Below are 20,608 nucleotides of genomic sequence, written 5' to 3'. Positions count from 1 at the left end.
TTCACATTTGTGATCAGCCTGTCGTTAGCGTTAGCCTGATAGCTATGCGGCTAGCTTAGCTTAGCTAGTTCGCTAAATACATAACACGTTAACTAACGTTAACATCAAGGTAACATGGACAATAAATGTTAAGATTATGGCTTCCTTGGTAACGTTGGACTATTCTTATATACTCAAATAAAAGTATTTGTCAGAGCCCGGATAGCTCAGTCGGTAGAGCATCAGACTTTTAATCTGAGGGTCCAGGGTTCAAGTCCCTGTTCGGGCGGTAGTCTTTTTGTTTATATTCGCTCTTTGGGAACGATCGTCGTTCATTTAAACGTCATTACTGGAGAAATATGGTGTTTTTACCGACAAAAATTACGCTAAAACGAAAAGTCGTAGCTATGTGCCCAACTAACGTCACGTTTTCGTCACTTTGTATATTTAATCGTTAACCTAATCAGACGAGTGTAAACGTTAATCTAATGTTCATTAACTAAATTGCGACACATTTTAATGTGTTTGTAATGGATGGAGATCATCCTGTCATGGAAAATAAATCATAAAAGCCCCCAAAATATAATTTAATTTGCGAGTAAATGTCTATCTTCCAGATATTGCAAAAGAAACTGTGGGATGGCTCGTAACAGCTATGATTCCCTCAAATGAAGTTTTGTTTTCTAGGACTTCGAAGTTGACCTGTTTTTATTTGTCTCCCATTCATACATGACATATTTTGGAAATAAATAAGGGAAAACAACAACGTTTCCATTGAATGCATGTGCGTTTTGTTCTCCTGCGAGTTTTTGTTTCTTTTTAGTTTGAGTTATTCTTGACCAGTTGTACAACCGGGGAATTACATCTATCTCAATGTCTCGCATGCAGTTTCAATTCAGAGACAGCAGGGGGCTCTCAGAGAGAAATCCGACTCCTGTAAAGACACAAACAAATGTGAAAGCTGAAAATTCCCAAAATAATTGTGTGAGTGTGTAAATATAAAGTACACATGTGCTGTCATAAACCTTACACATTGAGTGGTGGGAGTGAAAATGGTTCAGTTCCCTGCTGCACTGGTGGTACATGTCCCTGTGCTTGTCCTGAAGGGACAGGTGACACCACTGGCAGCCATATAGGGTAGCTGATGGGGGGCAGCTGTGGTGCTGCAGGTGTAGGACCATAGTGATGATGATGATGATGGACAGCACATCCCCTTGGTTTGACATCTGGCCTTACAAAAATAGGGGCTCCCTGGTAACCATCCTGGAAAATACAAATTTGGGGATTTGTGAAAAGACAGACATGACAATTTTGTAAACGTGCAGGTGTGTGTGTGTGTGTGTGTGTGTGTGTGTGTGTGTGTGTGTGTGTGTGTGTGTGTGTGTGTGTGTGTGTGTGTGTGTACCTGTCCAAGACATGCAGTCTGAGTGGCACTGTGATTGGGTGGCGACAGGGCCATAGGAGGCATGGCTTTCAGCATCATATTGTGCATTATGATTTGGTGCATCTGCGCATTTTGCATCAGCATCAACTCCACCATGTCTAAAAGACACGAGTACACAAACACATACTGACATATGAATACAGACAACCTTAAATAAGATACATACATACGGTATATGTAGTGTTACGTACCCTCTTTGATGCTGCCTGAGCGAGATGCAGGGTTTGGCTGAAGCAGGGGAATCTGGGTAATCAGAGGCTGCTGTTGTGGCAGCTGTTGTATGATGGTGGCAGGCTGCTGGGGTAGCTTCAGAGAGAGAGAAAAAGAATATCTAATTTGCACAAATATATTAAATATAAGGCTCTCCATTTTTCTCTCCAACAAATTTTGCAAAGGCCATTGTGTAAAATCTTAATCTTGCAATGGCACTTTTTATATTTTATATGTGATAATATTTAGCCTATACAATGTCCCTAGGGTGCAAAATACAATGACATTTCACAAAACACAAAAACATCTCACAAAACAACTTTTCATGTTCATGCTGCGAAATTTTGTGTTTTCTGTTTTGTTGTGTTTCCTGAAAATGTACATTTATATTATTGAACTCTAAATACACAGATATAGAGCTAAATAAAAATCAAATGAAACATATGAAAATGAGTATGGTGTAATAGTAAGGTCAGGAGGAAGGATGACATAATTTTCCTTACAGGGATATCACCCTTCTTGTACTTGTTGCAAGTCAGCCTGGATAAAAGTGTCAATTTAGTGCATAAAAGTAGATGAATGGGCCAAAAACAGAGGATAAGGAAGCGGAAAAGAAGATTAAATTAATTAAATAGACCACATGGATACAGCGAGACGGATCTGAGGGATTGGGGGTGTTTTTGAGATTAATGCCGAGTGTCTCACAGTCTGCTGGATGATGTGTGGGGGCTGAGGCGGGGCAGGTGGTGGTGGTGGTGGTGGGGGGGGCGGGGTGAGCAGAGCAGGCGCTGGCTGGTGGATGCGAATGGGTTCCATATGTGGGAGCGATACGGGCAGCTGAGGGGCAATGGCAAAATGTGACCGGTACTGGTTTCGCAACCCTCCCCAGGTGTGAGGTCTGTTGAGGTCCTCTAACATATGCTGCTCCTACACAAAAGATCCCAAACAACATACAACACATTATACACTTGTCATGACAGGTCAAAGAGTAAAAACTCAAGACATTGGACTAAGTTCTTGTAAATTTCTTCTGCCTTTTGCATGCATTCAGTTTGTCGTCTTCACCTCAATTTCTTGAAGTAGGCAACTATATTCATGTGTTAATGAGTGAAAATGTTTATTCTCATAATGTAAAGATATAAAGATTTTGTACTAACCCTCAGTCTCTGCAGTAGGTGCTGTTTTCGCCTCAGTGCACGGTGCAATGCATCTATCTGTCCATCGTAACTCCCTGAATAGACAAAATCATGCTCTCACTAACTAACTCTGTAAGTGTTTATCCTCATTCATGTCTGCCTACTTTACTAACAGCTTCAAACTCTTCAATCAGCTCCTAAGAAATGATTAATTTTTTTAATCATCTAATGTTGGTGCTCAGCTTCATAACTACTTGTTAATTTTATAACTAACAGTACATTATCTTATTATACTCTCCACATGCCAACTTCAATCTTGGTGTCAAATAAATGTCTATAATGTAAAATGCAAATGTACTCATACAGTAAAATCTTTATCTTACTTGCAGACTGGGCAGACTCTGCTCTTTGGTCCATATTGTGCTTCCCGTTTTCCAGTCTCTATGAATGTCAGTAAAGAATATTTCTTAAAGATTTTGACCTTCTGTTCTCAAGAAAAAAGTAGAAACAGAAACCAAGCTGAACTATTCCACATGTGAATACGTGAGAAGAAAAAATATAATTGTGAATGCAGTTGCAACAATTTCTTATTAACTCTGTCTACTTATCACATACCTTCTCCAGCAGTTTGAGTTTAAATCTTGTCATCTGATCAACCACAGGACTGCCATGCTACAAGGTGAGCAGAATGAAGAAACAGTTTAATTGTGGCATTCTCTGGAGTGAACAGGTTTCACGCAAACACACAAACAGATTATTTAATTTACCTGAAATTGTGGCATTTGGAGTCACACAGATTTGATGTCCACCTTTGTGTTTGAGTCAAACTAAGCCACACATTGGTTGTCATGGGACGCACCTGTTTACCACTGGTGCGTCACCATGACCTTCCTACTTGGTTTCTATAGAGAGGGAATTTGATGCTATAAATACTGTAAATGTGGCAGATATCCTCTTGATATGACTAATGCATAAAAATTTTTGCATAAAAATGACTGTGTGGACACCCTGTGGATTTTGGCCCCAATCACTTACGATGAAAGAGCACTTGAAGGGAATCTTTTAATAGCCAGTATGAACAGGAGGAATGATTACAGTGAGGAAAACCTCTTTAAGTGTTCATATGGGCACCTGACTGTTGTTTTAAGACACACTTGAAAAATTGTGAACCTGTCCTTCAAGGCCCAAACTACAATTCACTTATCAAAATTAAAAGATGATCTTGCTCTAAACTTTTGTGGGGCTCTGTTTAGTCCAAATTAGGTGATTAACCAGGTGATGACAGTCAATAATTGTCACCCACAATGCAATAAAAATAACTATGCCCCTTGGATATATTTCTTGTCTAACTTAATCTAGATAGAAAAAATAAATTGGTGTTTTTATTTAATGATAACCCACAAATAACAAAAAATATTACTATTGTTGTCATGATTTAAATAACTCTAACCTTTTGACCCAGTTTTGAAAGACATATTTTACTGTAACTACCATGGTAACCGCGCCTCAGTCGTCATAAGGTTGTTCTGTTGCCCCAGTAACCCCCGGCAGGATTCCGCACTGGCACTTTCAAAACACAAGTGAGCGCATATCTATTTTGTATTAGCAGGCTCTGATTGGCTGCAAGAGCCGTCAATCCAAATGTGGCAACTTCATACAATCATCTTATTGGTCACCAAGATTCTAGTTTAGGTGTTGTACAAATTAGGAGGTGGCTTATTATTATGCGGGAATATCGACGCAAATCTCATTGGCTGAAGCTGTGGAAAGCAATGATTTGATTGGTCTGTTCATTCAGGGAAACTCGATAAGGGCGGAGTTGAAATGACTTGGCGGCCATATTGAATATTATCTGTTGACAGTTGTGTCCAAAGGAAGCTCAAAGATTTTGTTTTAGCTAACTTATGCTAAAAGTGAAGGTTTTGTTGAGCTTTTCAACCGATTTAGGACGTTGGTCCTAAATTTTAATGGTTTTATTTTAACCGAGAGATGGATGAAGATGAACGGCAGAGAAAACTAGAGGCTGGGAGAGCGAAGGTTTGTTGCTAACATTAAACGCACGCTAATATTGAATGCTAGCAGTTGGCTAATTCTTGTCATAGCTTTGTCAACTGCGAACTACACTCCCTCAATATTATTCAACGTTTTGTTTGTCGTTGCCTAGTTTCCATTTGTCGTCAAATTATAGACTCCTAATTTAACTCATTTAACGTTACCGCGCATAAGCCGCGCGTTGATTATTAGCTGAGATAACGACAACAATAACAGTGATGGAGTTATGTTCGGTTAATCGGCTAATGAATTGACTTTCTTCGCACACACTTGGAGTTCAGTAGAAACAGAAAGGTGTACTTATTCACAAATACGAGGGAAATAAGCTTTTAACGTCCAACGTACTTATTTCTGAAGTGTTGTCTTTGAATGTTTACGTATTCCTGAAGTGTTGTCTTTGAGCAGTGTCGATGTTTTCGTCGGAAATTAAACGCTTTGTCACATGTTGGGGTCCATTTGCATTTGGGGATTTTTTTTGTTTGTGTGTGTAATTGCCATTACAACCTTCACCGACATAGGAAAAACACTTAACGGGTCTAATAAAAGGGCTTATGGTAATTATGGTACAATTTTACAGCCTTAAAAACAATTAAATGGCCTATTCAGAATCCCAGTATCTTTCAGTTCCCAACAACTGTCCAACCAAGTAATATTAACATGTTTCTACGCTGATGACTTGTCTTGAGAGAGTATCCCTTGTGGCATTTTTTTCCCAGTCTGTGAATATGGCTGCTGTTGTCACTGCCGAAATTAAAGGAGCAAGCAGCTGTTTTCTGCTTCAATGGGAGGCCATATTATTAATGGGCCAATAATCAAGAATGACCTACCCTGTCTTGACAACCAGACCATACTGTCTAAAAAATTAGGTTCAAACTAGGTCACTTGTTCAAAGTAGCTGATTTAATTGCATTCGTTACACATAGTAGATGATCTCCGCCACATTCAAACAATGTAACTCATTCAGACGGCACTGGTTGTACATATCAGTCTGATGCATGATACTTAGAAAATAACTCAACTGAACTACTGATATTCCTCATGACAGAAATCCTCCAATATGCCACAGAGCCAGTCGGTAAGTATAGAAAGTGGTGACTGGCAGAGATCTTTGTCTTTTGTCATGGGAGTGTGGGTTTTTGAACATTATTCCTTTGTGATTTCAGCCTTCTTGTTGTTTCTCTTGGGTAGGCAATCAGGGCTTTATTCTGCTTTTCTGCACTATGATGTGATTTCTGTCAATTTTTGAGATTTAAGCCCACTGATCTTTTTAAAAAATGACTCACAGCACAGATAATCAAGACTGTAAACCGACAAAGGAAAATCTGCTTCGCATTTATAAGGCGAACGTCTACTGTACTCTGCACACCTTGCACAGGCTGTCATGCTGATTGCAGGCCATCAGGTGGTGCAGTGAGCCCATGAGATTTGGTAACAGTTGCACACTTGCATCTCACATGGATGGTGTTGCTATGGTAATGCAGTGCTGTCAATTGCCTTTACTGTGTGGTGCATCAAAAATCTCTGATTCTCTGCCACATTGAAAGCATGCCATGGACATATACAAATCATGCGCCAACAAATATGCACTCAAAATTGAATCCCATTAGGCATCCTGGTGTTGGCATTGTTGATAACACAATAGCAGTGTTCAGCAGTCCAGTTGCATCTGATTTGGCCAGCATGAGCTGCAGCCTGCCGTTTAGTCAGACGTGGAAGCAGCCTTGGGCTAAACACTGCTCATCTGGCTGATGTGTCTTTCTAAGACATGACTTGTGTTGTGGCAAGCCGAGGCAGTGAACAGGGTGAATGCACAAAGGGTTGAATTTCAGATAACAATGAGAAAGTGAACATATGAATGATGTGAGGTGAGAAGAAATTTAAGTGTGGTGGAAAGGGAACAGTTATTTTAAACAAATCTTAAACCTGGTTTTAGGAGTCAAAAGAAAAAGAGGGTGTTTGGATGAATGTATTGCATGGAGCTAAATGGGAGTACAAATCAAAAGCTATGATGTGGCTTTATGAAGAGGCCGGTAATATGTCATCCGTTTAAGACTGGTGCACATGCACGCTCAATATTGCCATCCACATATATGTGACTCATCACACAAAGCAACAAGTAGCTCTCCTGAGGCCATGTAATCTCAAATTGAATTGAGCATGCACACTCTGATGCTGCTTGCCACACACGGAGCTCTGTCTCCTCCTCTCTATGTGAATGCATGTCCCAGTCTCCACCCTCTTTCCTTAGTCCAGACACATAGCATCCCTTATCCAGAGTTTGTGGATCCCTCTGCACTGTACGTTGGCTTTGGCGGGGAGTTTTAGGATGATGGGCTGGGCAGAATGTGCTGCATCTACAGACTGGAAGATCTACATCTGGACAGTAGAGCTGCTGCCCTGATATGGAAGAATGAACAAATCTGACCACCAGCAACGGAGGAGGTTGATGATTGACTGTCAGATATTGATGGAGTCCTTCATGAGGGTCCCTGTTACAATGTAAACTGCTGTAATCTGATTTAAGCTGCTTAAAAGAAGAGAGAGACAGGCAGAGAGAGAGAGACAGCGAGAGAAGGAGGAGTGTGTTGCAAAGAGAACCCGCCTGAGGTGGATTTGTACCTATTCAGTCCCAATGGAATTCAAGCTAAATATCATGGCTTGATTGGGGATTATGTTTTTCACTGTGAATGAACTTCTCAGGTTTAGATTCTTGATGGGTTTTTTTTTTATTCATTTATGTTTTTAGTCAGGACTTTGTGATGTTTCAAAAAGCCAGTCTGCCTCTCTGATTTTGACTTTTCCTACAAGCTGAATAATGTGAAGTGGCAGAGATGGATGTGTCCTTTTTTTAAACCTTGCTCTGTTTCTGGTCTGCTGAGAGGTTGTCCAATGTGTGTCGCTAAAATCTGTATTTCTCACGGGCTTGAAGTTGCTATCTGGAGATTTGATAATATTTAGCATCACCTCATTTGAACTTGCATACCATGTCAGGTTATGGTGTAGTCTATTCTGGGCTTGAGTTTGGGTTTCTTCTTGCTTCGTTGGGCTCTGTCTTTTTTGCTGTATAACTCTGACTCATCAATACAAGGACTTCCAAATCTTTTTTCTTCTCTACAGTGGGGACAATCAAGAACTTATATATACATGCATTTATTCTTTGTCCAGTGATTCAGAATTATTTTTTGATTACCTTTTTTATTTTTCAACTGAGGAGATAAATCTGAACTCTAGTCCTCTTTCACCTTTGACCCCCGAGCTCCACCATGCTGATAGTGTGGTGGTGCTCAGTGGTCCTGACTTATGTGTCCATCTACCTCTCGCTGTCCTTCCTGCGCAGCTTGCTAGCTTCCGACAGAAGCGGGCGAAAAACGACGGTGCGGGGACGGCGAAAAAGACGCAGAAGAGGAAGGGCCAGGCTCACTCGAAGAATGACTGCGCGACGCAAGATCGTCACGTAGAACCAGCACCTTCGACAGCCAATGACACAGAGCTGAACAGCAAGACCAACCATGAGGTATACCACTCATCACATACAGATTATCAGTCAGGCATCAAAAATGGAGTTACAGGAGAGGCTGTAGAAATCTGATTTGTGTGGACCATAAGATTATTTGTTAAACTGAAATAACAGATCATTTTCACCAAATAGAATTGTTTTACTGCATGACTTGGCTCACAAGTACTCATGGGTCACACTACCTGACCTCCAGTATATGTCTAATTTTGTTTGCTCACTGTACGCCTTAACAAATGGTCCGTGCCCCCTGCTCGGTAAACATACATTAGAGAAATGGGTCACTAACCATCACGTTGCCTGTAGGACATGTTGTCATAGCAACCTGGTCAGGATTAACTGTGGCACTATTTAGTGCCTTTTTTTTTTTTTTTTTAAAGGGAGAGTTCACCCACAACATTAGGTGTACATATTTGTGGCACATGATTTGTGACATTTTCCTGTGCAAAATCAGATTTAATTGTAAAACGATTTATTTCTTTAGGAACCCCAAGAGCACAAGAATTCAGAGGATCAGCAGAACCAACAACAGCAGGATGAGCCCCCCACCCCGGAGCAAAACTTATCCCCTGCAGAAGAGTTGAGAGATGAGGAGCTTGTTGCACTTACCGACAAAGAGCAGCTAAAGGTATACACAGTTGGTAATTAATCATTGACAGGGAATATCAAATCTCTTTTAAAGATTTATAATTTTCCATAGTGCATGCTGTATTATCTGAACAAAACTCTGTTTTTTTTTGTGGAATAATTCTGTAATTTTATGTCTTCTAAGTGGTTCCTTTTGGCTTTATTTTGGTGTTGCTGTTAATGACTCAAATAGGCTAAGGTATGACTAGCAAAAGATGTTCTAATCCTGCTCTTAATTCTCACAGTGGAAAAAAAGGCCCTTAAACAGTTCTATAAATGTGTTTCTGTTTACATGCCATGTTGTAGTGTATTTAGATGTGTTTGGTCACATGGATTAATTTGTCTTCATGCTTTGTTTACCCTCTAAGACAATAAGAGTTATAGTATTGAAGTGTCTTTACGAACCCATGGGGAATGTAACTGTCTCCTGTTCTGCATGGCTGCTTGGCTGCGCTGATCTGAAAATGCAACATAGCTCATCTGTACTATGTATGTCTATGTGTAGAGGAATGAGGTTGAAGAGGGTTTTCAAGTTGTGGAAATGTTGTAATAATATACAGTTTTTGATGCTGTAGGTAAATGCTTTTCTGACCTTTTTTCTGGTCCTATTTTCTATTCTAATTGGCACCTAAGTAGTCAGTGGTCAAGTCTGCTTTCTGGTTGGCTGCACAGGAGAGAATTTGTTTAATATTATTTCCTCTTAAGACTGCTTAAGGGCAGAAACGCATGCTATACTCTCAAGTATGTGTTTGTGTATGTCTGTGCTTATAATATAGTATATTGATCCTTTCTTTTACACTTGCAGCAGTTACAACAGGCTGTGGAGAAGCGTAATGAGATAATTGCCAAGCTCAGCTCCAACCTACAGGAGGCCCTGGCCAGTAGAGACCAGGTTCAACTGGAGGCACAGTCACTTGCTGGGCAGATTCAGGGGCTACAGAGACAGCTCCAGCTGGTATGTGCAACTCAATTATATCCATCTCAGTAAATCCAGATTATTGTTGCCTAAAAAGTATTGGACTTTTACAGAATACCAGCTTGCCTTTTGCAAGTTTTGGTTTTCTGGATTTTGGGATATGAACTTCACTTTTCATATTCACAGCAACTGAACTTGCATCTTCTTTAAATTGTCTTTCACACAGACGAGTGTAGAGTTTCTGCGCATCAGAAATCAGTCGGGGCCTGAAGTCCTTCATGCTAATCGACAGCAGCGTCAGCTTGTCCATGCCTCCCAAGATGCAGACCTCAATCATAAGGAGGCACCATTGGGGAAATCAGGAAGTGCGGGTCCTGGCTCCCAGTCAAGTGTGGAAAGCTTCGGCGCTGACAGTGACACTGAAACGGACTCTGTTCTGCACAAACTTAGGGCTAAGCTAGAAGAAGAAAGGGAGAACAGCCAACGTGCATGTGCCGAACTAGCAGAGGAGAGAGAGAATCACCAACATTTGCTTTCTTTACTGGAGGAGGAAAAGAGAGGCAGGGAAAAGGAGGAAAAAGCAAGGGAGGCACAGCTACAGGACCTCCAGACCCAGTTGAGCCAAGTCCAAACTCAGTGCCTTGAGATGCAGCAGTACAAAGAGGAGAAGGAGAAGCTCAACAGGGAAGTTGTGGAGCTGAGGAAAAGGCTTCAGGAGGAAGAAGATGCAGTAAGGAGATTTAGTGAGGAGGCAGCCAGCTCTGCCCTTCGCCTACAGAGCCTTGAGGAGGAAAGAGAGAGACAGGAGGAGGAAATGAAGATGCTGAAGGAGGAGCACAAAGAAGAGGTGGAGAGAGTCAGGCAGCTGTTGGAGGAGAGGGAGAAAGAACTCAAGTTCAGAGAGGAGGAAGTCCTCGGACTTAAAGCTTCTAAGAATCGGCAGAACCAAGCAAAAGCTGGTTTTAGTTATGATGAGAGGATTGGTATAGATGAGGTCTATCTGGAAAGTGGATCTGATCGGGACAGTATGAATGTATCGACACCTGGGGACCTTCTGATGGAGCGCTACTTGTCTTCAGCTCCCCTTGCACACTCTCAGTCTTCAGTGGTCAATGAAAGCTTTGAACATTGCAGTCAACTGGACATATCTGCAGACTACAGGTTAGAGGAATGCTAATTGTTATGTGTGTGTTCCTGTTTTCTAGGCTAAATAGATCCACTAATTTGTCTCTTTGTCCCTCTTCCCAGTTTTGAGTTGAACAGTGAAGTGTTGGGTGACCAGCCTCTGCTGTCAATTTCAAACTGTCCCCAAGAAGAGGTCGACAACCTCCACAACATCTCTATCCCAGAGCACTCCCCTGGCATCCCAGTGGCTGATGATTCCAATCCTCAGTCTCTGTCTCAGTGGCTTAACAACTCCACCTCTGGCAAGCTGGAGATGAGTGATGTTTCAGAGCGTTATTTTGAGGAGACACACCCGGAAAAAGAGCTGCTGAGTCAGCAGTGTGTGGAGCTCCGTGAGGAGCTGGCTCTCAAGGACAGGGACTTGAATCTTTTAGGAGAGGAAGTCATCAAGAGTGCTGAAGAGCTGGAGGAAGCCAGGAGCAGGTAATGAAATTAATTAGGGCATGTGCAGATCCATTTCTTTGCATTACTTATTCAAATTCTGTTTTTATTATATTACAAATGTATTATTTCTTGGTGCCCAGTTTACTTATGCTTGTGCCAACTTAAACAGACTAGCTCCTCCTGATTTTTAGTTAAAGTTAACTTTAAGTGTGAAAACTTAGTGTTAAAAGTGAATGTACCAGGGTCATTTCATCATTCCGTTTTGAATCAACTTGGTAACTTCTTTTAAAAACTGTCGTTTGTGTGTTCAGGTGGGCCCAAGTATCAGAGGAGCTCAGGCAGGCTCTCTGGGAACTTGAGGAGGAAAAGGAGAAGAGGAGACATGTTGAGGAGGAGATGAACTTGAAAGCCCATGAACAAGACAACCTTAAGAACAAACTCAGTGCCTTACTGGAAGAGAGAGAAAAAGAGAAGGCAGTAATGTTGATGGGAAAGGAGGCTGAAATCTCTGCTGAAACATCCCTGCTAGACTCTGCTACCTTTCCATCAGTGGAGGAAGATAAACTGGTAGGGGAGCTAAAGGAGGAGCAGGAGAAGCAGTTGGCACTCCCGTCTCATCAAAAACAGGAGGAACTGCCGGTAGCATCTCAACAGGGGGTAAAGCAAACTGCAGAATCGACCAAACAGAGCCCAGAACTCAGAGATGACAACAAGCTGCGAACATTACAGGTATACCAGTAGAATAAGCTTTCTAAGAATGTAGAGAATAAACATGCTATTTTCTGCACACATTTGCAGTTATTTCGAATAACTGCAATGCCCTGACCCAATGATGCATTCTGCTCAGTTTTTTCCCAGCGTGATTTAGATGAGTGGAAATATTATTAGTCAGCAGCAGAAATCTGTTTGTACTAAAATGCTTTAGGAAAGGTCAGGGCAATGAATGGTTGGAAAAAATAATATGATAAAATGCACAAAAAGCTAAAAGAATTTCTGTTTATTCCCCTTTCAAGGCCTGTTGTGACGATCTCATGTCAGAACTAGAGGAGACAAAAGTAAGACATAAAACTGCATCAGATCTACTAGATCAAAGGACTGCGGAGCTTGACACAGCATTAAAGGAGCTCAAAACTACACATGCACAGTTTCTTACCATCCAAACTGAGGTTGAGAGACTGCAGGACGAGCTAGAGAAGAGCCAGAGCAGCCTGGACAGTGCTGAGAAACAGAGGAGTGAACTGGAATCTCAAGTCATCTGCCTGAGACAAAACCTTGCCAGCCTGGAGGAAGTGCAGGCCCAGGCAGTGCATGAGAGGGAGGAGCACATGAGGAAGAAAGAGGAGATGGATGAACAGATTAAAAAGATGGAGCAGGTGCTAGAGGAGGAACTTGAACAGTTTGAGAACCTGCTAAAAGCCAAGGATGTTGAGGTGAGATATATAACACTTTGTGTGAATTAGTTTGAATCAGCGCTCTCCGGGGAACATCATGATGTGCAAAATCATTTTCACAGTTGGCTGAGGAGAAGGAGAAATGGGAGGAAGAGAGGCAGGAGAAGGAGAAGGAGCTCCTTGATGTGAGGCATATCCTGGAGGAGCAGAGGAGGGAGAGGGAGGAGGAGGTGAAGGCTCTACTGGAGAGGCAGGTCGTGGCTTTGGACGAGGCTACGGAGAAGCTCAGGACATCTCACCAACAGGAGATAAAAGACCTGAAGAATAAACATCAACAAGAGGTGGGATTTATAAATTAAGCAAACTTTAAAGAGCATCAATTTTACAGATTTATAATGGTGTCTATTTTTAAAAATTGGAATGTTAAAAGTTAAATGTAAATATTTGTATTAATCAAACTTCCAGGACCCATATTTGCTCATTCTCCCACCCAGAGATTGTTTCACAGGTCATTAGTTATTTATATGTTATATGTTACAATGTGTGTTGCTGAAATCCATATTTACTGTATTTCTTTGATGTTTGTTTGAGTTTATTAGCTAACAGGATATCTTTTAGCATTGTAAGATGGGGCATTTTTGGACATCTCACTACTCTGTCATGAACTACTGCACATACATGAAAAAAAGTCACATGTATACCATGTTGTCTCTCACTGTGTAATTTGATAAAGATTCAGATTAAATATTTCACATGTTTTTTTTATTACTGAAATTTTAAGAAAGGATTGTGCAGCCTCGGTGATGCAAAATGTTGTTTGCTCTCTAGTCTTGTCATTTCCTTGACATGCTTATCTGCTTGAATGCCTAGATTTCTGAGTTGAACACCCACCTGGAGACACAGCTGCTGGAGCGGCAGGCCACTAAGGAGGAAGAACAGAAGAGACAGATCAGCTTAATCAAACAGGTATTAGAAAAGGCCAAATTTCACCGTAGTGCTCGGAAGTACTCAGACATCTTTTAATAGGAGTTCTTTAACTTTTTACCATTGTTTTATATTATTTTTCAGCTTCTGCCATTCTTTGTATTCTCTCCTCTGCAGGTGACTGAACGTGAGCATGAGAGGATGGTGTCAGAGCTAGTTGCCAAACACAATGAGGAGCTTAGTCAACTGAAGACAGAGCTCTCCTTGGAGTTTAGAGAGAGCATGGAAGCTGCCCACCAGGCTGAACTGCAGCACGTACAGGTATATACACACTCACACACAGTGTAACATCCTCAACCACACCATGGAGTAAAATATCCCTTTATCTGTTTTCTAAGCTGTTTTTTTTTTTTTTTCCCTCCAGCACTCTTCTCTTAGATAACCTTTTCATGTCCACAGAAATATGGCAATTACAATGACTTTGAACCCGATTTAGGAATTAAATCTTATTCTAGATCAAAAGAGGTTCTCTATACATCTCCCTGAAATGTGCAGCTGAACAAGTACAACAAACTTAATTGAAGCGCACTGATAAATTTGCAGAATTTGTCTCCACAGTCTAACATCTGTTGAGTGTTTGATGGTTATTTGTGCTTTAGAATGTAACCGCCATGATACAATCAGAAAATGGTTTATTCCTCTCATTCATTGTTTTGTTCTCACTACCACTCCTCCCTCTCCTCACTCGACCACAGCCGTGCTGTCTTTCTCTCTCTCTTGCTCGCTCGTGCTCTCAGTTCACCGTGCTATCTCTCTTTTTCTCTTGTCTTTTTTTAAAATGAGTCGGGAAGCTGACAGCAAACTCTAACTTTCCTTTTAACGTTATCAAACGAAGAGAAATGTTTTCCCCCCGTCCTACACCGGTTCTAAATTTTTACTAGAGTACTTTCTTGTTTTATGAATGAAGCAGTACACAAGTTGAAGCAGCTACTCTGTGTGTGTTTGACCAATCAGCTACAGTAATCCCTGCAAACCCTGCCCCAAAAGTTCCTGTACTTTTGGAAAGTACTACTCTCCGAGCAAGGACTTTTTTAGGGGGTAAAACAATCTCCCTGGAACCTCATTTAGACACTGGTCCCCCCAGTGGAAACACAAGTAGAGGAACTGAGTTCCTCAAAAAGTTCTTAGTCCCCGGGGAAAGTTCCTGCAGTCCAAACATGGCATAAATGGCCATGGATGATAAGAGTGTCAACTAAATGCCTAAAATGTAAATGCATTTCCCTCTTGACATGGTGTCACTATTAGATGCAGGAAAACTCTGACATGAACTATACCTTATGCTTTCATTCCCTAAGACCCAAAAGACCGTCGAGCTTGAAGTCTTGCGTCTGAGCCTGACAAACGTCCACATGTCCCAAGTGGAGTTTCCTCAGATAAACCTGCAGCAGGAGTCTGCTCAGGCCTCCCTGAGGGAGACATTAACTCAGGAGACTTCACTCTTGCGGGCCCAGCATCTGTCAGAACTGGAACAAATCAGACTGCAGAACCAGGAGCAGCAGGAGAGACTGCGTGAGCTGCATCACAGAGACATGGGTGAGTCTAGAGTGTTTGCTCTGTTTGTTCAGTGTTCTTTTTCATGTCTACCATTGAGTGCACTCAACATTCATGCTGTCATGGATGCAAGCAAGTCACCCTCATATAGATTTAGAGGCTTGTTGTGGAAAACCACAATGACAGATGTAACCTTCAAAGTCTTTGATGTTTATGAATCCTTTCATTTGTGTCATATATGTATGTTCAGATGAGTTGAAGCAGCAGTGGGAGACTCGTGTTGCTCAGGAAAGAGCTTCCATGGAGGAAAAGCAGGCCGAAGAGATACAGGTCAAGCTTTATTAAAACAATTGTCATACAAATAGTGCATTTGATCATCAGAGTTCTGTGATTTATTTACCAAATTCACATCATTTGAATTATTTATTTCAATTAATAAAGTTATTTTCTTTTCACAGGCTCTAAGGTCAGAATGGGTGAAGGAAGCTGAAAGCACCCAGTCAACCCTCCAGACATCTCTCTCAGAGACGCAGGACAGCCTTACTAACACCCAGACAGAACTTGCCAGCACTCAGGCCTCCCTCACCCAGACCAGCAAAGCTGTAACTGAAGCCCAGGCAGCTTTGTCCCAGGCCCAGTCGGAGCTGTGGGATTCAAAGGCCAGGCTGGAGGAGTTCCAGACCTCCAGTAAGGAGCAGAACCAGAAACTAGAGGAGGAATTGAAACAGGCCTGTACTGACAGAGATGCCACTGCCCGTGAGTTGCATTCCTCTACAATTCTTCCAGCCCCCCTCCACTCCCCACTCAGAGTGTATAATTCCACTAAGACAGAAAACATCATTTCTGTCCACAAATATTAGAGATTTGCAAGGTTGAATTGTGCAACATCTATGGTTGTTTTAATTTATGATGTTGCTTTATGCATGTTTTGCAAGCAGTGTATATCGTGTCTTAATTCATGAAAAATGTTCATGCTTTTCTTCTTGTTTTGTGAATGCTACTTAGGTGCTCTGGAGGAGTTGGTTTCTAGCCATGAGGCGGTGCTGCAGGGGAGAGAGCAGCAAGTACTCCACCTAGAGGAGAAAGAGCAGCAACTGCAGCAGGAGGTGAGTTCACTGGAACACATTAACTGTAGTGAAATTGCCTTATTTTTTGTTTCAGTATACACATCATAAACAGGCCCTGGCAAAATTACCGAATTGTTGTATATTTTTAGATCAACCCCCCCCCTCCCCCACTTGTGGATATTTCAATAATTTTTCTGGCACCAGTCTCTAAAATAACAGGAAACATACACGTATTCAAACCAAACCTTACATTACATTAAGTTTTGAAATAAAAAAAAAAAAATTACGCTTCTTCTCTGTGAACCAGGTATTGCGCCTACAGGAGGAGAAGAACTTGCTGAAACAGAAATCAGAAGAGGAAGTAGGTCATCTGTGGGCCCAGCTGGAGAGCATGAGGACTAGTCGTCAAGAGTTGGGAGGTGAGATTAATAAACCAGCCTGACGTCTTAGTAGTTTATATCCAAAAAAAAACTTGAAGAAATTAAAGGCTTCCCGTGTAAAGTATGTAGGGCATGTTTAAAATACATTTTTCCATTATCTGTTGACAATGATGAAATGAGATAAAATAAAGAAAGGGAAACTAGAACAACTTCACTCTCAGACATCAATTGCATGTGTGTATTTCAAATAACAGTATTTTTTCTGTTTTCGATATCTCCCTTATTGTCTCACAGAGCTGAAGGAGCAGCTGCTAGCTCGCTCATCTCGTGTTGATGATATCGAGCGCCTGAAGACAGAGTTTAATGAACAAAAACAGGAAATCAAAGAGCAGAATGAGGCTGAGCTGGAAAGCCTGAGGAGGTATGTGTGCACAAACAGGCACATGGACACACACGTAGTCCTGATGTTTTTATTTTCACAGTCTTTGTTGTTTACTGGACTGGTTTGCCCAGTGTACCTTTGCATTATTTTGTTCATTACATGTCAGTCCTTAACTTCCTACCTTCACGCAGACCCCTTGCAAATTATGCACATTTGACCGCACTCCTCCTCCAGGTACTTTGAGCAGCGGTTGCGGGCAGCAGAGGAAAACTACAGAGAGGAAATTGCTCTGCTCCAGCTCAGGCTGGTAGAAGGTGCCTTAGAAGAATCCGTGCTTAAAACCTCAGATGACAGGTATTACTGCAGATGTCTAAGACTAGATATGTGTACCGCAAACTTAGATGAAACTCTTTGAATATCAGTGCCTTTGGTCTCTGTTTCAGTTTCATATCTCACAGTCAAGCTGAGGAGGAAAAAGGTGATGTGCCAGAGAAACAAAAGGTAAAGGTGCACAAATTAATAACATAAGACATTTTCAAGACCTGCCATCGCCAGATAAATGTGTTGTATGGAGCAGTTTGAAATTTTGAAACCACTGACCAAGTTACAAAGTTGCATAATAGTATTTTATTATTTCTGTGATCCTCATTAGAAGGTATTGTAAGCATCATGTTATGTTTCATCCAGGAAATGCTTGACAGTTTGCACCTGCAGCTGGAGGAGAAACACACAACAGAGCTGGCCAGCCTACGATCCTCTTTGGCTGTTTCCTTTAAGGAAGAGCTGCAACAGGTCAGACACACAAACTTGGTCCCTCTGTCTTTCAGTCTTTTCTTTTCCCCTTTTTCCCCACTAAATCGGAAAATAAGCTAGAATGTGAAGAGATTCTTAGAAAATAGTGCCCTGACACTCTCATTTATTAGTCTATATCATTACATGTGCTTTAGGTGCGTTCAGACCTCACAGACCATTACTATGAAGAACTGCAGGAGATGAAGACTCGTCATGCCCTGGAGCAAGAGCAACTCAGGGCCAAACTTTCTGACCGTCACTTACAAGGTACTTTTTGCATACATGTAAAACATTTGCCATTTGGTATCCAGAAGTGGAAAAGATAAAAAATTATCTCTAATTGTCTATCTCATAGACCTCACCAGAGTCCATTTGGAGGTGGCAAGACAGGTTGAGGTGAGAAAAGATAATCAGATAATGTGTACTTCATATTACCCCCTGAAGTTATCAGCTATATAATGAAAAGCTTTTGTGATTTTAATTAGGTGGAGGTTGAACAGAGGATGTGGTGTCACACTGAGCAGCTGCAGACAAGAATGACCATCATCCACACCCTGGAGAACAGACTTGCAGACTTGAGCAAACAACATGAAGCAGAAATGGAGAAAAACACACAAAAGGTGGGGGGGGGAAACAATTTCAGGATTGGAATATGTTGATATGAATACAGAAACACACATTTAATAGCACAATATGGTAATTTCAAAGCATAGTGCTTAAATGTTGAAATGCTGTCAGTTGAAGCAGGAGTGTGCCGGGGAGCTCATTCATCTTGAGGAAGCTCTGAAACAGCAGAGGGAGGATGTGCAGGAGGAGATGAAGAGGATGAGAGAAGAGCTCCAAGTGAAGCATGAAGCTGAGCTCTCTGCCTTGAGGACAGACCTTGAGAGAGAGACGGAGAAGGAGAGGACTTGTTTGGAAGAAGCACTCCAGGAAGAGAAGGAGAAATTGAAGTCTCTACAGGCTGCACTGGACAACAATGAGAGTAAGATCAGTTGGCAGATTCAAAAGGAGAACAATATACACATTGATTTCTTAATAAAATGTCAGTTTGTTATAGCTTCCAAGCAGATAAGTGTTGCTCTCCTTCAATTTGTAACATATTGATTGTGTTTTAGGCCCACAGGTCCTGTTATTGAAGCAGAGACTGGAGGCCCAGTTTGACAGTGAGCTGCAAAAGGCAAAAAACTGCATGGCAACAGAAATCAAGGAACTTAATGTTCTCCTCCTTGAGCAGAGTGAGGAGCGGCTACACCAAGCCCAAGAGAGGTGAGTAAGACCAGCTGGAGGTAAATGGTTTGACAGGAGTTAGGCATTGCGACCCAAGCCATGTTTGTATTACTATGTTAAGCGAGTTCTACTTTGGTTATCATACAGTGAGAGGAATTTTTTTTTTTTAAAAAAAAAAAGAAGGAGAAGAAGCGCAGATAGGTCATAGATTACTTCTAATATTTAATGTTTTTACTTTTTGATTTTTTAAAAAAAAAATTTTTGGTCAAAATGTAAAAAAGTGAACATCCAACACAGTTTTCTGGAGCAAAGTGGCATCTTTTCCTTTTAATATTGTTGTGACATTTATTTTGAACACCAACATTTCAGCTGCAGTGCTGCTATCATGGTCTGACTTAATGCTACACACCATGCAAAGTCCCTGCTTACTTTCCTTAAATCATATGAAAAACAGTTTTGAAATCTGCAGTTTCATCCCCTCTGCTTTTGGGCAGATTTAATGTTCTGTGATTTAAGTGATTCTCTGTGTGTCTATGTGTGTGTGTTTAGGTTTCAAGAGGAAAAAGCAGTGTTGGAGCAGTCTTTGGCCCAGAAACATGAAATCTCTCTGGCAGAGCTTAAGAACAAACATCAAACTGAGTTGGAACACGACAGAGCAACACTCCTGAACAAACACTCCCAAGAGATGGACACACTCAATGCCAAACACAAAGCCCAACTCGAGTCACTCAGTGCCAGTCACAGAGATCGGCTTGCAGCTATGACTGTTGAGCTTGAATCCAAGCACAACGCTGAGCTTGTTGCCTTGGAAGCGGCCCTCAATTCCAAACGAAAGACAGACCTTGAAAGTCTGGAGGCTGTGTTTCAAGAAACCAGTCAAGCTCAGCTTGAGGCTCTAGAGGCAGAGTTGGCTCGCAAACACCAGGAAGAAAAGGATGAACTGGAAAAGAGGATGCTGGGTAATATGGACACTTTGGAGGCCACATACCTGAAGGAAGTTCAAGTAAGGACACACAGTTCATAGGAAGTAAAACACAATTTCGATCCTTATTTGGGCAGTCTTAAAAATGCCTTTAAACCCTAACAAAGACCATATTGTGCATTTTTCTCAGTTTGTAAGTACTTGAGTACCTCTTTTTTATTCCATCCTCTCTTTAATCTCAGACACTGCGTGATGAAATGGTGCAGCTTGAAGAGAGACACTGTCAAGATGTTAATCGTCAAAAGTCAGAGCACCGGCAGATTATGGAGCGTCATGGTGCAGAGCAGCTGTCCATCAGGGAGGAACTAAGGAAGGAGCTGGCTCAGCTGCACATGGAGAAGTTTAGCGCCATGGCAGCAGAGCTCAGCCACGTTCACAAGGTGAGAAAGGAGGCTGGGTAGTTGAACCCCAGGCTACTCCCGAATATACACTTCACTTAAGTAAGAAGAGAAATTCGACTGT

At 41.6% G+C, this 20,608-nt stretch overlaps 2 protein-coding genes and 1 non-coding gene across 10 annotated transcripts in view; 2 read left to right on the top strand and 1 right to left on the bottom strand.

The window, feature by feature from the left end:
• Nucleotides 1-5: 5 nt before the first annotated feature.
• Nucleotides 6-4,370, bottom strand: zgc:112416 (uncharacterized protein LOC550509 homolog). 3 transcript variants are annotated; one of them, XM_042388865.1, is made up of 10 exons: nt 4,261-4,364; nt 3,537-3,671; nt 3,385-3,441; nt 3,153-3,210; nt 2,791-2,864; nt 2,339-2,560; nt 1,615-1,729; nt 1,385-1,521; nt 1,010-1,242; nt 6-913 (listed from the first exon to the last, which is right to left on the bottom strand). In XM_042388865.1, the coding sequence occupies exons 2-10, from the start codon at nt 3,549-3,551 to the stop codon at nt 895-897; spliced, it is 930 nt and encodes a 309-aa protein (XP_042244799.1). In that variant the 5' UTR covers nt 3,552-3,671; nt 4,261-4,364; the 3' UTR covers nt 6-894. The 3 variants fall into 3 exon arrangements, with proteins under 3 accessions (XP_042244799.1, XP_042244798.1, XP_042244800.1); XM_042388864.1 differs by lacking the exon at nt 4,261-4,364 and adding an exon at nt 3,805-4,155; XM_042388866.1 differs by lacking the exon at nt 3,537-3,671 and having other exon boundaries at nt 4,261-4,370.
• trnak-uuu lies at nt 196-268 on the top strand. Its single transcript has one exon. It is a non-coding gene; the product is annotated as a tRNA-Lys (tRNA).
• A 224-nt stretch (nt 4,371-4,594) lies between the features above and the next one.
• The window catches only part of pcnt (pericentrin), a 38,317-nt gene continuing 22,303 nt past the window's right edge, over nt 4,595-20,608 (top strand). For 3 of the 6 annotated variants that reach the window (XM_042436948.1, XM_042436949.1, XM_042436947.1), the window contains exons 1-28: nt 4,595-4,806; nt 5,867-5,896; nt 8,159-8,335; nt 8,820-8,963; nt 9,768-9,917; nt 10,105-11,039; nt 11,127-11,486; nt 11,759-12,176; nt 12,461-12,877; nt 12,961-13,179; nt 13,709-13,804; nt 13,940-14,083; nt 15,118-15,355; nt 15,564-15,643; nt 15,772-16,069; nt 16,319-16,419; nt 16,688-16,799; nt 17,055-17,181; nt 17,377-17,496; nt 17,586-17,643; nt 17,830-17,934; nt 18,090-18,201; nt 18,290-18,330; nt 18,420-18,554; nt 18,673-18,919; nt 19,053-19,203; nt 19,714-20,167; nt 20,329-20,526. In XM_042436948.1, the coding sequence (XP_042292882.1) occupies nt 4,759-4,806; nt 5,867-5,896; nt 8,159-8,335; nt 8,820-8,963; nt 9,768-9,917; nt 10,105-11,039; nt 11,127-11,486; nt 11,759-12,176; nt 12,461-12,877; nt 12,961-13,179; nt 13,709-13,804; nt 13,940-14,083; nt 15,118-15,355; nt 15,564-15,643; nt 15,772-16,069; nt 16,319-16,419; nt 16,688-16,799; nt 17,055-17,181; nt 17,377-17,496; nt 17,586-17,643; nt 17,830-17,934; nt 18,090-18,201; nt 18,290-18,330; nt 18,420-18,554; nt 18,673-18,919; nt 19,053-19,203; nt 19,714-20,167; nt 20,329-20,526 (5,715 nt within the window). In that variant the 5' untranslated portion in view covers nt 4,595-4,758. The remainder of the gene's footprint in view (nt 4,807-5,866; nt 5,897-8,158; nt 8,336-8,819; nt 8,964-9,767; nt 9,918-10,104; nt 11,040-11,126; nt 11,487-11,758; nt 12,177-12,460; nt 12,878-12,960; nt 13,180-13,708; nt 13,805-13,939; nt 14,084-15,117; nt 15,356-15,563; nt 15,644-15,771; nt 16,070-16,318; nt 16,420-16,687; nt 16,800-17,054; nt 17,182-17,376; nt 17,497-17,585; nt 17,644-17,829; nt 17,935-18,089; nt 18,202-18,289; nt 18,331-18,419; nt 18,555-18,672; nt 18,920-19,052; nt 19,204-19,713; nt 20,168-20,328; nt 20,527-20,608) is intronic. The other 3 variants (XM_042436951.1, XM_042436950.1, XM_042436952.1) reach the window with 3 other exon arrangements.

Source organism: Thunnus maccoyii, chromosome 16, assembly GCF_910596095.1.
Source record: "Thunnus maccoyii chromosome 16, fThuMac1.1, whole genome shotgun sequence".
NCBI lineage: Eukaryota > Metazoa > Chordata > Actinopteri > Scombriformes > Scombridae > Thunnus > Thunnus maccoyii.
Note: the sequence above shows the minus strand (reverse complement) of the source record. Positions and strands in the feature narration are given on the sequence as shown.

Coding starts and splice junctions, on each gene's coding strand:
- zgc:112416 (XM_042388865.1), bottom strand. Junction 2,865..3,152: donor AGAGTCTGCCCAGTCTGCAA/GTAAGATAAAGA, acceptor TTGTCTATTCAG/GGAGTTACGATGGACAGATA. Junction 1,730..2,338: donor CACACATCATCCAGCAGACT/GTGAGACACTCG, acceptor CTCTCTCTGAAG/CTACCCCAGCAGCCTGCCAC.